This window comes from Rhinopithecus roxellana, chromosome 17, assembly GCF_007565055.1.
Source record: "Rhinopithecus roxellana isolate Shanxi Qingling chromosome 17, ASM756505v1, whole genome shotgun sequence".
Taxonomy (NCBI): domain Eukaryota; kingdom Metazoa; phylum Chordata; class Mammalia; order Primates; family Cercopithecidae; genus Rhinopithecus; species Rhinopithecus roxellana.
Window position 1 is genome coordinate 353,980 of NC_044565.1, and position 12,945 is coordinate 366,924.

The 12,945-nt window shown below is 43.9% G+C and overlaps 1 protein-coding gene across 12 annotated transcripts in view; it reads left to right on the forward strand.

Moving 5' to 3' along the window:
* NUSAP1 (nucleolar and spindle associated protein 1) overlaps positions 1-12,945 on the forward strand; it is a 49,187-nt gene that overhangs the window by 20,447 nt on the left and 15,795 nt on the right. For all 12 annotated transcript variants that reach the window (XM_030920735.1, XM_030920731.1, XM_030920738.1 and 9 more), the window contains exons 5-6: positions 4,654-4,761; positions 6,749-6,858. In XM_030920735.1, the coding sequence (XP_030776595.1) occupies positions 4,654-4,761; positions 6,749-6,858 (218 nt within the window). The remainder of the gene's footprint in view (positions 1-4,653; positions 4,762-6,748; positions 6,859-12,945) is intronic.

Below are 12,945 nucleotides of genomic sequence, written 5' to 3' on the forward strand. Positions count from 1 at the left end.
CTTGCTCTGCTGCCCAGGTGCAAAGGTGCAATCTCTGCTCACTACAACCTCCACCTCCTGGGTTCAAGCAATTCTTCTGCCTCGGCCTCCCAAGTAGCTGGGATTACAGGCGCATGCCACCAGGCCCGGCTAATTTTTGTATTTTTAGTAGAGACGGGCTTTCACCATGTTGGCCAGGCTAGTCTCGAACTCCTGGTCTCAAGTCATCCACCCACCTCAGCCTCCCAAAGTGCCGAGAGTACAGGTGTGAGCCACCGCACTTGGCCTTCCTTTCTCTTCCTTTTGCTTACTAAACCTCTGCTCCTAAAAAAATAAATAATAATAATAAATAAATAAATGAAAATAAAATATCTCAGTATCAGTTTCATCTGGGCAAATCTGCTAGGGCCCTGAGCCTTGCCAGAGGAGGAGTTAGAGAGATTGAGGGAGGATAATCCATTCCAGTATTCACCAAGCAGTTAAATCTGGAATTTCTAATCCTGAGCCTTCTCATTTTCCCTAAAACTTTGAGTGTCATACTGAATCTAGAAAATTACAGGAAAAAATGTTCTGATTCCTTGGGTCTGAGATGGTCCTGGGAATCTTCAGTTTTTAACAAGTCTCCCAGCTAATTTTTTTTTATTTTTTTGAGACAGGGTCTTGCTCTGTTGCCCAGGCTGGAGTGCAGTGGTGCCATCTCAGCTCACTGCAGCATTAGCCTACCGAGTAGCTCGGACTACAGGCATGCACCACCATGCTCAGCTAATTTTTGTAGTTTTAGTAGAGATGGGCTTTCACCATGTTGCCCAGGCTGGTCTCAAACTCCTGAGCTCCAGTAATCTGCCCACTTCAGCCTCCTAAAGTGCTGGGATTACAGGTGTGAGCCACCATGCCTGGCCAATATTTTTCAATACAGGCCAGTTTTTTGTCCTCTGAGTTGGTTTGTCTAATAGGTCCTCATGTTTAGATTCAGACTATGAACTGTTGGCAGGAATCCCACAGAGCAATGCTGTTGCTTTCTCAGTAAGCACCCTAGGAGGCACAAGGGCTGGGTGTTCCTATGACTAGTCTTGTTAACTTCCATCCGTTGGTAATGGTGGTGTCTGCTAGGTTGTTCCTTTGTGAAGTTACTCTTTTACCACTTGTAATTAATAAGTATCCTTTTTTTGTTTATTTTGTTTTGTTTTGAGACAGTGTCTCTCTCTGTTGCCCAGGGGAGAGTGCAGTGACAGGATCTAGGGTCGTTGCAACCTTTGCCTCCTAGTCTCAAGCAATTCGACTGCTTCAGCCTCCCGAGTAGCTGGGATTATAGGTGTGCACCACCATGCCTGGGTAGTTTTTGTCTTTTCAGTAGAGACAGGGTTTCACCATGTTGGCCAGGCTGGTCTCCAACTCCTAACCTCAGGTGATCTGCCCGCTTTGGCCTCCCAAAGTGCCAGGATTACAGGCATGAGCCACCAAGCCCTGTCAAATACCCTGTTTCTCATGAAACTTTCACTTTCTGGTTTTATAGCCAAAGTCTAAGCAGAAGCCCCTGTAACCATTCCAACTCTGACAGAACATTGTTTTGCCTTGTTTTACGGCTACATTGGGGAAACTTAAGGATGAGAACTTTAGAAATGGTATTTCTTGGAAACCTACTTGCTTATAAATCAGTGATTGAAAGAAAATTTTAAAAAATTAAAAAGAGATGAAAGCTCATTGAATATTTTTAAAATTGATTACCTCAAGTTGAAAAAGATGTAAGATTGAGGCTTTCTTATATTTTACGATTAGACTCATAGCTCTATAGCATATTATACGGGGCCCTTTATGGTTTAACCCGCTACCTGTCCTATTCTCAATGTCCTCCACTCCCTCTTATGTATCCTACACTTCAGCAATTTCAGCCTACCTCAGTTTCTCTGAATGTCATTATTTCCACTGTACTATAGCCTTATATATCACTATTGTTCCCTCTGCCTGGTGTGGTTCTTTTCCTTCCTTGCCTAATAAATTCCATTAAGGTCAAAAAAATAAATGACAGAATTTGGGAAATGATTGTGGTAAGTGGGAAAAAATTACCTAACCTAATATATACCATAATTTCAACTGGAGTTAAATAATAATAATAATAATAATAATAATAAACTGGCTACATGGCACATGCCTGTAGTCCCAGCTACTCTGGAGGCTGAAGCAGAAGTATCACTTTTGCCCAGGAGTTTGAGACTAGCTGGGCAACACAGTGAGACCCTGTCTCTTAAAAAAAGCAAACAGGCCAGGTGTAGTGGCTCTCGCTTATAATCCTTACACTTTGGGAGGCCAAGGTTGGTGGATCACCTGAAGTCAAGAGTTCAAGACCAGCCTGACTAACATGACAAAACCCATCTCTACTAAAAATACAAAAATTAGCCAGGTGTGGTGGCTCACACTTGTAATCCCAGCTACTCAGGAGGATGAGGCAGGAGAATCTCTTGAACCCTGGGGGTGGAGGTTGCAGTGAACCAAGTTCACGCCACTGCACTCCATCCTGGGCGACAGTGTGAGAGTCCATCTCAAAACAAACAAACAAATGACCACAACCAAAATAAGCAGAAGAAGCAGAGGACCAGAGGAAATATGCCAGATGTTCATGGTGTTTCTTTGGCTGATTGGATTACATGACTTTTATCACATCAGTTGTAACAATATTATGTTCATAATAAAAACTGGAAAAGTTGTTTTTTAACCGATACGTATATGTTTAAATTTAATTTATATTAAATAATGTTTTAACAATAGAGACGGGGTCAGGGCCAGGCGTGGTGGCTCGCTCCTGTAATCCCAGCACTTTGGGAGGTCAAGGCGGGCAGATCACGAGGTCAGGAGATGGAGACCATCCTGACTAACATGGTGAAACCCCATCTCTACTAAAAATACAAAAAGTTGGCCGGGCATGGTGGTGGATGCCTGTAGTCCCAGCTACTCGGGAGGCTGAGGCAGGAGAATGGCATGAACCCAGGAGGCAGAGCTTGCGGTGAGCTGAGATAGCGCCACTGCACTTCAGCCTAGGCGACAGAGCGAGATTCCATCTCAAAAAAAAAAAAAAAAAAAAACAGAGATGGGGTCTCGCTGTGTTACCCAGGCTCGTCTCAAACTCCTGTGCCCAAGCCATCTGCCCATCTCAGCCTCCCAAAGTGCTGGGATTACAGGCATGAGCCACAGCACCTGGCCAACTTTCTGTATTTTTATTTTATGTATTTATTTTTTTTGAGACAGAGTCTTGCTTTGTTTCCAGGCTGGAGTGCAATGGTGCAGTCTTGGCTCACTGCAACCTCCACCTCCCATTTTCAAGCAATTCTCCTGCCTCAGCTTCCCAAGTAGCTGGGATCACAGGCACACTCCACCTCGCCCAGCTAATTTTTGTATTTTTAGTAGAGACGGGGTTTCACCATGTTGGCCAGGATGGTCTCGATCTCTTGAACTCATGATCCACCTGCCTCAGCCTCTCAAAGTGCTGGGATTACAGGTGTGAGCCACTGGGCTCCACAGGCGTCAGAAAATTTCTGAATGCCTACTTGAAGCATATGACCTGTAATCGTAGAAATGCTGTAACTAATTCTTTGTGCTCCTTATGTACTTTTTTTTTTTTTTTTTTTTTCTGAGACTGAGTCTTGCTCTGTCTCAGGGCTGGAGTGCAGTGGCCGGATCTCAGCTCACTGCAAGCTCCGCCTCCCGGGTTTACGCCATTCTCCTGCCTCAGCCTCCCGAGTAGCTGGGACTACAGGCGCCCGCCACCTCGCCCGGCTAGTTTTTTGTATTTTTTTAGTAGAGACGGGGTTTCACCGGATTAGCCAGGATGGTCTCGATCTCCTGACCTCGTGATCCGCCCGTCTCGGCCTCCCAAAGTGCTGGGATTACAGGCTTGAGCCACCACGCCCGGCCTCTTATGTGCTATTTCTACAACCACCTTGGCAGAGCCTACCATGTGAAAATGCTCTGTTAACTTACACATATTTCTTTTTCCTTTCTTTTTTTTTTTTTTTTTAAGAGATGGAGTCAGCCGGGCGCGGTGGCACAAGCATGTAATCCCAGCACTTCGGGAGGCCAAGACGGGCGGATCACGAGGTCAGGAGATCGAGACCATCCTGGCTAACACAGCGAAACCCCGTCTCTACTAAAAAACACAAAAACAAAAACTAGCCGGGCGAGGTGGCGGGCGCCTGTAGTCCCAGCTACTCGGGAGGCTGAGGCAGGAGAATGGCGTAAACCCGGGAGGCGGAGCTTGCAGTGAGCTGAGATCAAGCCACTGCACTCCAGCCTGGGCGGCAGAGCGAGACTTCGTCTCGGAAAAAAAAAAAAAAAAGAGAGAGAGATGGAGTCTCACTCTGTTGCCGAGGCTGGAGTGCAGTGGCGCAATCTTGGCTCACTGGAAGCTCCGACTCCCGGGTTCATGCCATTCTCCTGCCTCAACCTCCTGAGTTGCTGGAACTACAGGCACCCGGACCACGCCTGGACAACTTTTTGTATTTTTAGTAGAGACGGAGTTTCACCGTGTTAGCCAGGATGGTCTCAATATCCTGACCTCGTGATCCGTCCGCCTAGACCTCCCAAAGTGCTGGGATTACAGGCATGAGCCACCATGCCCGGCCACATATTTCTTAATGAGAACTTTTTTGATATCCTTCATTATTTCTGTGTCTTTGGATTTAGGTAACAAAGATTCAAAGGTACCTTCAAAAAGAAAGAAATCTGTCTACACAGATGAGTCATCCAAACCTGGAAAAAATAAAAGAACTGCAATCACTACTCCTACTCCAAGTAAGTTTTGTAAGCAAAGCCATAATAAGTAATGGTTGCCCCACTTCAGACTGATGTTGGACTGGAACAGCTAAAAGCATAGAGGCTGGAACCAGTTTACATTCTAGTTCTCTTATCTTTTAGGCTTGAGATCTTGGGGAACTTACTCATCTTTAATAAACAATAAACTCACTTCCTCAGTGTAAAGTGGAAATAGTTATACTATAGTACCTCTTTTTTTTTTTTTTTTTTTTTTTTTTTTTTTTTTTTTTTTTTGAGACAGAGTCTTGCTCTGTCACCTAGGCTAGAGTGCAGTGGCGTGATCTTGGCTCACTGCAACCTCTGCCTCCCAGGTTCAAGCGATTCTCCTGCCTCAGCCTCCCGAGTAACAGGGACTACAGGTGTGCTCCACCACGACCAGCTGATTTTTGTATTTTCAGAAGAGACGGGGCTTCACCATGTTGGCCAGCATGGTCTTGATCTCTTGACCTCATGATCTGCCTGCCTCGGCCTCCCAAAGTGCTGGGATTTCAGGTGTGAGCCACCCTGCCTGGTCTATAGTACCTATTTCATCAGGTTGATAGATACATAAATTGAGAATAGTTTTTCCACTACTGCTTCCCTATCATGGCAAATAGCATGCAACAAGGATTCAATAAACATCTGATGAATGAATGTACGAAGTACTTGGTACAATGCCCACCTTCTAATAAGTTTTTCATAAGTCTAAATGACTGTTTTTTGGATATGTAATTCTTCCTCTCTCGTATTGTTGGAACATTGCTTGGCACATAGAATGTTGATTATTGTATTTATAGTAGTTACAATGCTGCTCATCCTATATTCAAAATTCAGTAAATGTTCATATACTTAATCAGAATAGGATACAGCAGGGGTCAGGAAACTGCTGCCTCCCTTGGCCTGTCTTATATCCTTTGAGCTAATAATGGTTTTTATATTTTTTAAAGAATTTAAAAACAAGAAGAATGGCCAGGCATGGTTCTCACAACCTGTAATCCCAGCACATTAGGAGGCACGGGGTGTGGATCACCTGAAGTTAGGAGTTTGAGAACAGCCTGGCCAGCATGTTGAAACCCCGTTTCTACTAAAAATACAAAAAAATTAGCTGGATATGGTGGCAAGTGCCTTTAACCCCAGCTACTCAGAAAACAGGCAGGAGAATCGCTTGAACCCAGGAGGCGGAGGTTGCAGTAAGCCAAGATCATGCCATTGCCTGGGTAATAGAGCAAGACTCCATCTCAAAAAAAATAAATAAAATAAAAACAAGAAGAATGTGAGACAGAGACTGTATCATATGTGGTCATAAAGCCTAAAATACTTTTTTTTTTTTTTTTTTTGAGATGAAGTTTTGCTCTTATTGCCCGGGCTGGATACCTCCCGGGTTCAAGCGATTCTCCTGCTTCAGTGTCTCGAGTAGCTGGGATTACAGGCATGTGCCACCACACCCGGCTAATTTTTGTATTTTTAGTAGACAGGGTTTCTCCATGTTGTTCAGGCTAGTCTCGAGCTCCCGACCTCAGGTGATCTGCCCACCTTGGCCTCCCAAAGTTCTGGGATTACAGTTGTGAGCCACCATGCCCAGCCAAGCCTTAAATACTTTTATCTAGCCCTTTATAGAATAAGTTTGTCAGTCGTTGACATAGAGCATTATAAAAGATCAAATTCATAATTAAATAAAGACCACTTGTGACTAATTGGTAAGGGAGGAGATAAATCTTCTACTCTCATCCTCTGGACTAAACCAAGATGTCAATTTAGTGAAATTTGTCAATGAGGAGATGGTGAATGTTTCATAGTTTATAAGACGAATGTGCTTTGCCCCTGAGTTTCCAAAAACTAAGTATTTTGAAATTAATGTTTTAGCAAAAATTATATTGAAGTTGAATGTCAGGGATGCAAAAAAGAGAATAAGTGTTAACAGAAAAACACAGAGAAGATAAATGGATTTTGTTTTGTTACTAATTTTTATATTGGGGGAACATTCTAGACTTTAAGAAGCTTCATGAAGCTCATTTTAAGGAAATGGAGTCCATCGATCAATATATTGAGAGAAAAAAGAAACATTTTGAAGAACACAATTCCATGAATGATCTGAAGGTATGAAGATAAAATTATGTTGTTAATGGGACTAAACTGTTTGATTATAATTTTGAAACTATATAACACCATGGTTACAACAACTGGCTGTCACTCTACCAGTAGATTTGTTTGAGTTTAATATATCTTTATCTAAAACTTGCTTTCCCCTACCCTGAGAATTTTCAAAATCCTCTGGATAAAACTGAATCCATGGCCAAGCGCAGTGTCTCATGCCTGCAATCCTAGCGTTTTGGGAGGTCAAGGCAGGTGGATTACCTCAGGTCAGGAGTTCAAGGCCAGCCTGGCCAACATGGAGAAACCCTGTCTCTACAAAAAAATACAAAAAATTAGCGGGGGTTGGCACACACCTGTAATCCCAGCTACTCAGGAGGCTGAGGCAGGAGAGTCACTTGAACCAGGAGGCCAAGGTTACAGTGAGCCAAGATTGCGCCACTGTGCTCCAGCCTGGGTGACAGAGTGAGACTCCCATCTGAAAAAACAGAAAACAGTGAATCCTGACTATGAGAAACTGTTTCCAAAATGGCAACGTCATTCTACTTTCCATATTCAGATGTTTTGCTTATTACTTTCATTGAGGATGAACCAACTTATGGCTGAAGCCATCTTCTTTCCCTTGTCCCTTATGTAAAGAAAAATGGGTGATTAATAGTGGCAAACCTGAAGGGTTCCTGTGGTAACAGCTCCCTCTAGGGCTTTCAGTCCAGGTCCCACAGGACTCAAAGCCTCCTCAAAGTAAGAGAAGGTGATAAAGTCAACTCTGAGACTGAGTTAGCAGAGTCGTGAGTTAATAACATTCTAGCAAGTTGATGTTATTAGTATCTGGTGTTAAGGCAGTGCCGAAGGGACGGCAAGAAACACATTTTTAAATATTTATTGATTTATGTATTTTTCTCATAAAGTCAGGGTCTCCCTGTGATGCCCAGGCTCTCCTTGAACACCTAGGCTCAAGTGATCCTCCCACCTCAGCCTCCCAAAGTGCTGGGATTACAGGTGTGAGCCACCAGATTATATTTATTTCTTTTTTTTTTTTTTTTTTTTTTTTTGTTGAGACGGAGTCTCGCTCTGTCGCCCACGCTGGAGTGCAGCGGCCAGATCTCAGCTCACTGCAAGCTCCGCCTCCCGGGTTCATGCCATTCTCCTGCCTCAGCCTCCCGAGTAGCTGGGACTACAGGCGCCGCCACCTCGCCCGGCTAGTTTTTTTTTTTTTTTTTTTTGTATTTTTAGTAGAGACGGGGTTTCACCATGTTAGCCAGGATGGTCTCTATCTCCTGACCTCATGATCCGCCCGTCTCGGCCTCCCAAAGTGCTGGGATTACAGGCTTGAGCCACCGCCCCCGGCCTGATTATATTTATTTCTATTCGCTGTATTTAATTCTTAACCCCATGTTTATGTTACATAACTTCCCTATTTCTTAAAAATAATTTAAGGCCTATTCTCAAAATAATTTAAGTTTATGGTATTAAATATAAAATAGTATAGTCAATTTAAAAGCGGCAGAAAATGAGCACTGTTAGTGGGTACAGTATTTATTACCATCAGTCTCTCAGCTGAGTTTAAGTTTTCTGGCAGCTAGGGCCAAGAGGAAAACTCACTGGGTGATAAGTTGTAAATAATTTTATTTAAGTACCTAAGCTTCTTGGTGAGAAGCTTAATTGAAATAATAAACATTCATTTTAACAATGTAAAACCACTGTTACAACAATTTTTTTTTCTTTTTTTTTTTTTGAGACAGAGTTTTGCTCTTGTTGCCCAGGCTGGAGGGCAGTGGTACGGTCTCAGCTCACTGCAGCCACCTCCACCTCCCTGATTCAAGCGATTCTCCTGCCTTAGCCTCCCCAGTAGCTGAGATTACGGGCACCCGCCACCACACCCAGCTAATTTTTATATTTTTAGTAGAGATGGGATTTCATTATGTTTGGCCAGGCTGGTCTCGAACTCCTGACCTCAGGTGATCAACCCACCTCCCAAAGTGCTGGTATTACAGGCATGAGCCACTGCTCCCATCCTCACTGTTACCACATTTGAAAGCACTGTTTATCAAACTTTTTTGTTTTGTTTTGTTTTGTTTTGTTTTTTTTGAGATGCAGTCTTACTCTGTCACCCAGGCTGGAGTGCAGTGGTGCGATCTTGGCTCACTGAAACCTCTGCCTCCTGGGTGCAACAGATTCTTTTGCCTCAGCCTACCAAGTAGTTGGGATTACAGGTGCCCACCACCACACCCGACTAATATTTGTATTTGTAGTTTTATTTATTTATTTTTTAGACAGAATCTCATTGTGTTGCCCAGGCTGGAGTGCAGTGACACAATCTCGGCTCACTGCATACTCTGCCTCCTGGATTCAAGTGATTCTCCCACCTCAGCCTCCCAAGTACCTGGGATTACAGGCAACCATCACCACACCCAGCCAATTTTTGTTTGTTAGTTTGTTTTGACACGGAGTTTCGCTCTTGTTGCCCAGGCTAGAGTGCAATGGTGCAATCTTGGCTCACCGCAACCTCCACCTCCCAGGTTCAAGCGATTCTCCTGCCTCAGCCTCCTGAGTAGCTGGGATTATAGGCGCTCGCCATCACGCCTGGCTAATTTTTTGTATTTTTATTTTTATTTTTTTTTATTTTTATTATTTTTTTTTTTGAGACGGAGTCTCGCTCTGTCGCCCGGGCTGGAGTGCAGTGGCCAGTTCTCAGCTCACTGCAAGCTCCGCCTCCCGGGTTTACACCATTCTCTTGCCTCAGCCTCCGAGTAGCTGGGACTACAGGTGCCCGCCACCTCGCCCGGCTAGGTTTTTTTTGTATTTTTTAGTAGAGACGGGGTTTCACGGTGTTAGCCAGGATGGTCTCGATCTCCTGACCTCGTGATCCGCCCGTCTCGGCCTCCCAAAGTGCTGGGATTACAAGCTTGAGCCACCGTGCCCGGCCTTTTTGTTTTTTTAATAGAGACGGGGTTTCACTATGTTGGCCAGGCTGGTCTTGAACTCGTGACTTTGTGATCCACCCACCTCAGCCTCCCAAAGTGCTGGGATCACAGGCATGAGCCACGTCCCCCAGCCCCTGCTACTTTTTATATTTTTAGTAGAGACAGGGTTTCACCATGTTGGCCAGGCTGGTCTTGAACTCCTGACTTCAGGTGATCCATCCACCTCGGCCTCCCAAAGTGCTGGGATTTCAGGCATGAGCCACTGCTCCTGTCCTCACTGTTACCACATTTGAGCATTTGAGGGCACTGTTTATCAGTCTCTCTTTTTTTTTTTTTTTTTTTTTTTGAGACAAGTGTCACTCTGTCACCTAGGCTGGAGTGTAGTGGTGCGATCTTGGCTCACTGCAACCTGCACCTCCTGGGTTTGACAGATTTCGCCAGCATGGCAAAACCCTGTCTCTACTAAAAATACAAAAAATACCCGGCCGTGGTGGTGAGCACCTGTACTCCCAGCTACTCAGGAGGCTGAGATAGGAGAATCACTTGAACCCAGGAGGTGGAGGTTGCAGTGGGTGGAGGTCATACTATTGCACTCCAGCCTGGGCAACAGATCAAGACTCCATCTCAAAAAAACAAAAAAAATAGCCCGGGCGTGGTGGCTCACACCTGTAATCCCAGCACTTTGGGAGGCTGAGGCAGGCGGATCACCTGAGGTCAGTGGTTTGAGACCAGCCTCACCAACATGGAGAATCCCCGTCTCTACTAAAAATACAAAATTATCTCGGCATGGTGGTGCATGCCTGTAATCCCAGCTATTTGGGAGGCTGAGGCAGGAGAATTGCTTGAACCCGGGAGGCAGAGGTTGCAGTGAGCTGAGATCATGCTATTGCACTCCAGCCTGGGCAATAAGAGTGAATTCCATTTCAGCAAAAATAATAAATTTACTTTAATTTAATTTAAAAAAGCTTTCAGCCAGTCACAGTGGCTCACACCTGTCAATCCAGAACTTTGGGAGGGTGAGGCCAAAGGATCACGTGAACCCCGGTGTTCAAGACCAACCTGGGCAATACAGTGAGACTCCATCTCTAAAGAAAAAAAAAAGTCAAGCTGCTGCTTTGTATATTTTGTAATATGGATGACATAATTTTCTAAGTAAAAGTTAAGAACAGAGCAAGAACAACTGTCTCAACCATAAACTTTGAGAATTACCCTAGAAGATGTGTTGAATAAACGAATAGTTTATCTTACTTTTTAGTATAACTCCAGCCTGGTAGACCCATCTGAATGAGTTTAGTTCTAAAATAACACTGTTCACCCTGAATGTTTAAGGAATTGCCCTATCAGATATATAACTTGGTATGATCTCTTTGGAGACTAGAGAATAAAAAAAACCAATTACAATAACTTCACCATACCTGAGATGAAGTTGCTCTTGGCACATTTGGGGCTTGATCGTTTGGATGGTGATGGACAATATAAGCAGATATCCTGAAGAGAATCATTCTGGCCATGACAGCCTCTCTTTGACTTTCATGATAACAGAAGGCAGACTTGTTTGATCTAGTTGTCAAATGGCCTCTAAAAAGATCAGAAAACTATCTGGGTGTGGTGGCTCATGCCTATAATCCCACCTACTTGGGAGGCTGAGGTGGGAGGGTTGCTTGAGCCCAGGAGTCAAAGACCAGGCTGGGCAACATAGCACCACCTCATCTCAAATAAACAAACACATACATACCTACATTTAATTAATTTATTTTAATTAATTATTCTTTTTTTTTTTTTTTTTGAGACGGAGTCTCGCTCTGTCACCCAGGCTGGAGTGCAGTGGCCGGATCTCAGCTCACTGCAAGCTCCACCTCCCGGGTTCACGCCATTCTCCTGCCTCAGCCTCCCGAGTAGCTGGGACTACAGGCGCCCGCCACAACGCCCTGCTAGTTTTTTGTATTTTTTAGTAGAGACGGGGTTTCACTGTGTTAGCCAGGATGGTCTCAATCTCCAGACCTCGTGATCCGCCCGTCTCGGCCTCCCAAAGTGCTAGCATTACAGGCTTGAGCCACCGCGCCCGGCCTCTATATTTTAAAATTGTCTATTTTTATGCAGTTTTGCTTTTTCTCAATTTTTACTTATTTATCTATATAAATGGTATATATTATCTAATTATGCATATATAATTTTTTTTCTTTTTTTTGAGACAGAGTCTCACCCTGTCACACAGGTGGTAATTCAGTGGTGCAGTGATAGTTCACTGCAGCCTCAACCTCCTGGGCTCAGGTGATCCTCACACCTCAGCCTCCTTAGTAGCTGGGATGATAGTCATGCACTACTACACCCGGCTATTTTTCAGTTTTTTGCAGAGACAAGCCTCACTGTGTTGTCCAGGCTGGTCTCAAACTCCTAGGCTCAAGCACTCCTCCCTCTTCTGCCTCCCAAAGTACTGGGATAACAGGCATGAGCCACCAGATTATATTTATTTCTAGTCCCTGTATTTAATTCTTAACCTACATTTTTACTTTTCTAAATACTAATTTCAATTGTCATATCTCAGTTGACAGGTAATAAAGTTAATTTTTTCTGCTTGCAACGGATCTTAGACCAATGATAATAAGATATTCAATTACTCTTTGTGCCTTGACAGTATCTAAGAAAAGATACCTGGCCGGGTGCGGTGGCTCAAGCCTGTAATCCCAGCACTTTGGGAGGCCGAGACGGGCGGATCACAAGGTCAGGAGATCGAGACCATCCTGGCTAACCCGGTGAAACCCCGTCTCTACTAAAAAAAAAAAAAAATACAAAAAAAAGAAAGATACCCTAAGTGAAACCCTTCAAGCATTTATTTCCTTCCCTCTTTTTGTTTTTTGTTTTAAAGGACTTCAAAAAGCTATTGTTTGGGGATAGAGAGAGAGGGTGGAATTATTTGTAGATTCCACATGTTAAATATATAATAAGTTCTTTAGGTTTGTTTTTATAGAGACAAGATCTCCTAATGTTGCCCAGGCTGGTCATGAACTCCTGGGCTTAAGCGATCCTCCTGTCTCAGCCTCCCAAAGTGCTGAGATTGCAGGGTGTGAGCCACTGCACCTGGCCTAAGTTTATATTTAATAAACTGTATATAACGTCTCAAAGCTTCCGTATTTCCAAAATAATCTTTTTTCCCCCCTTTTTAACTACA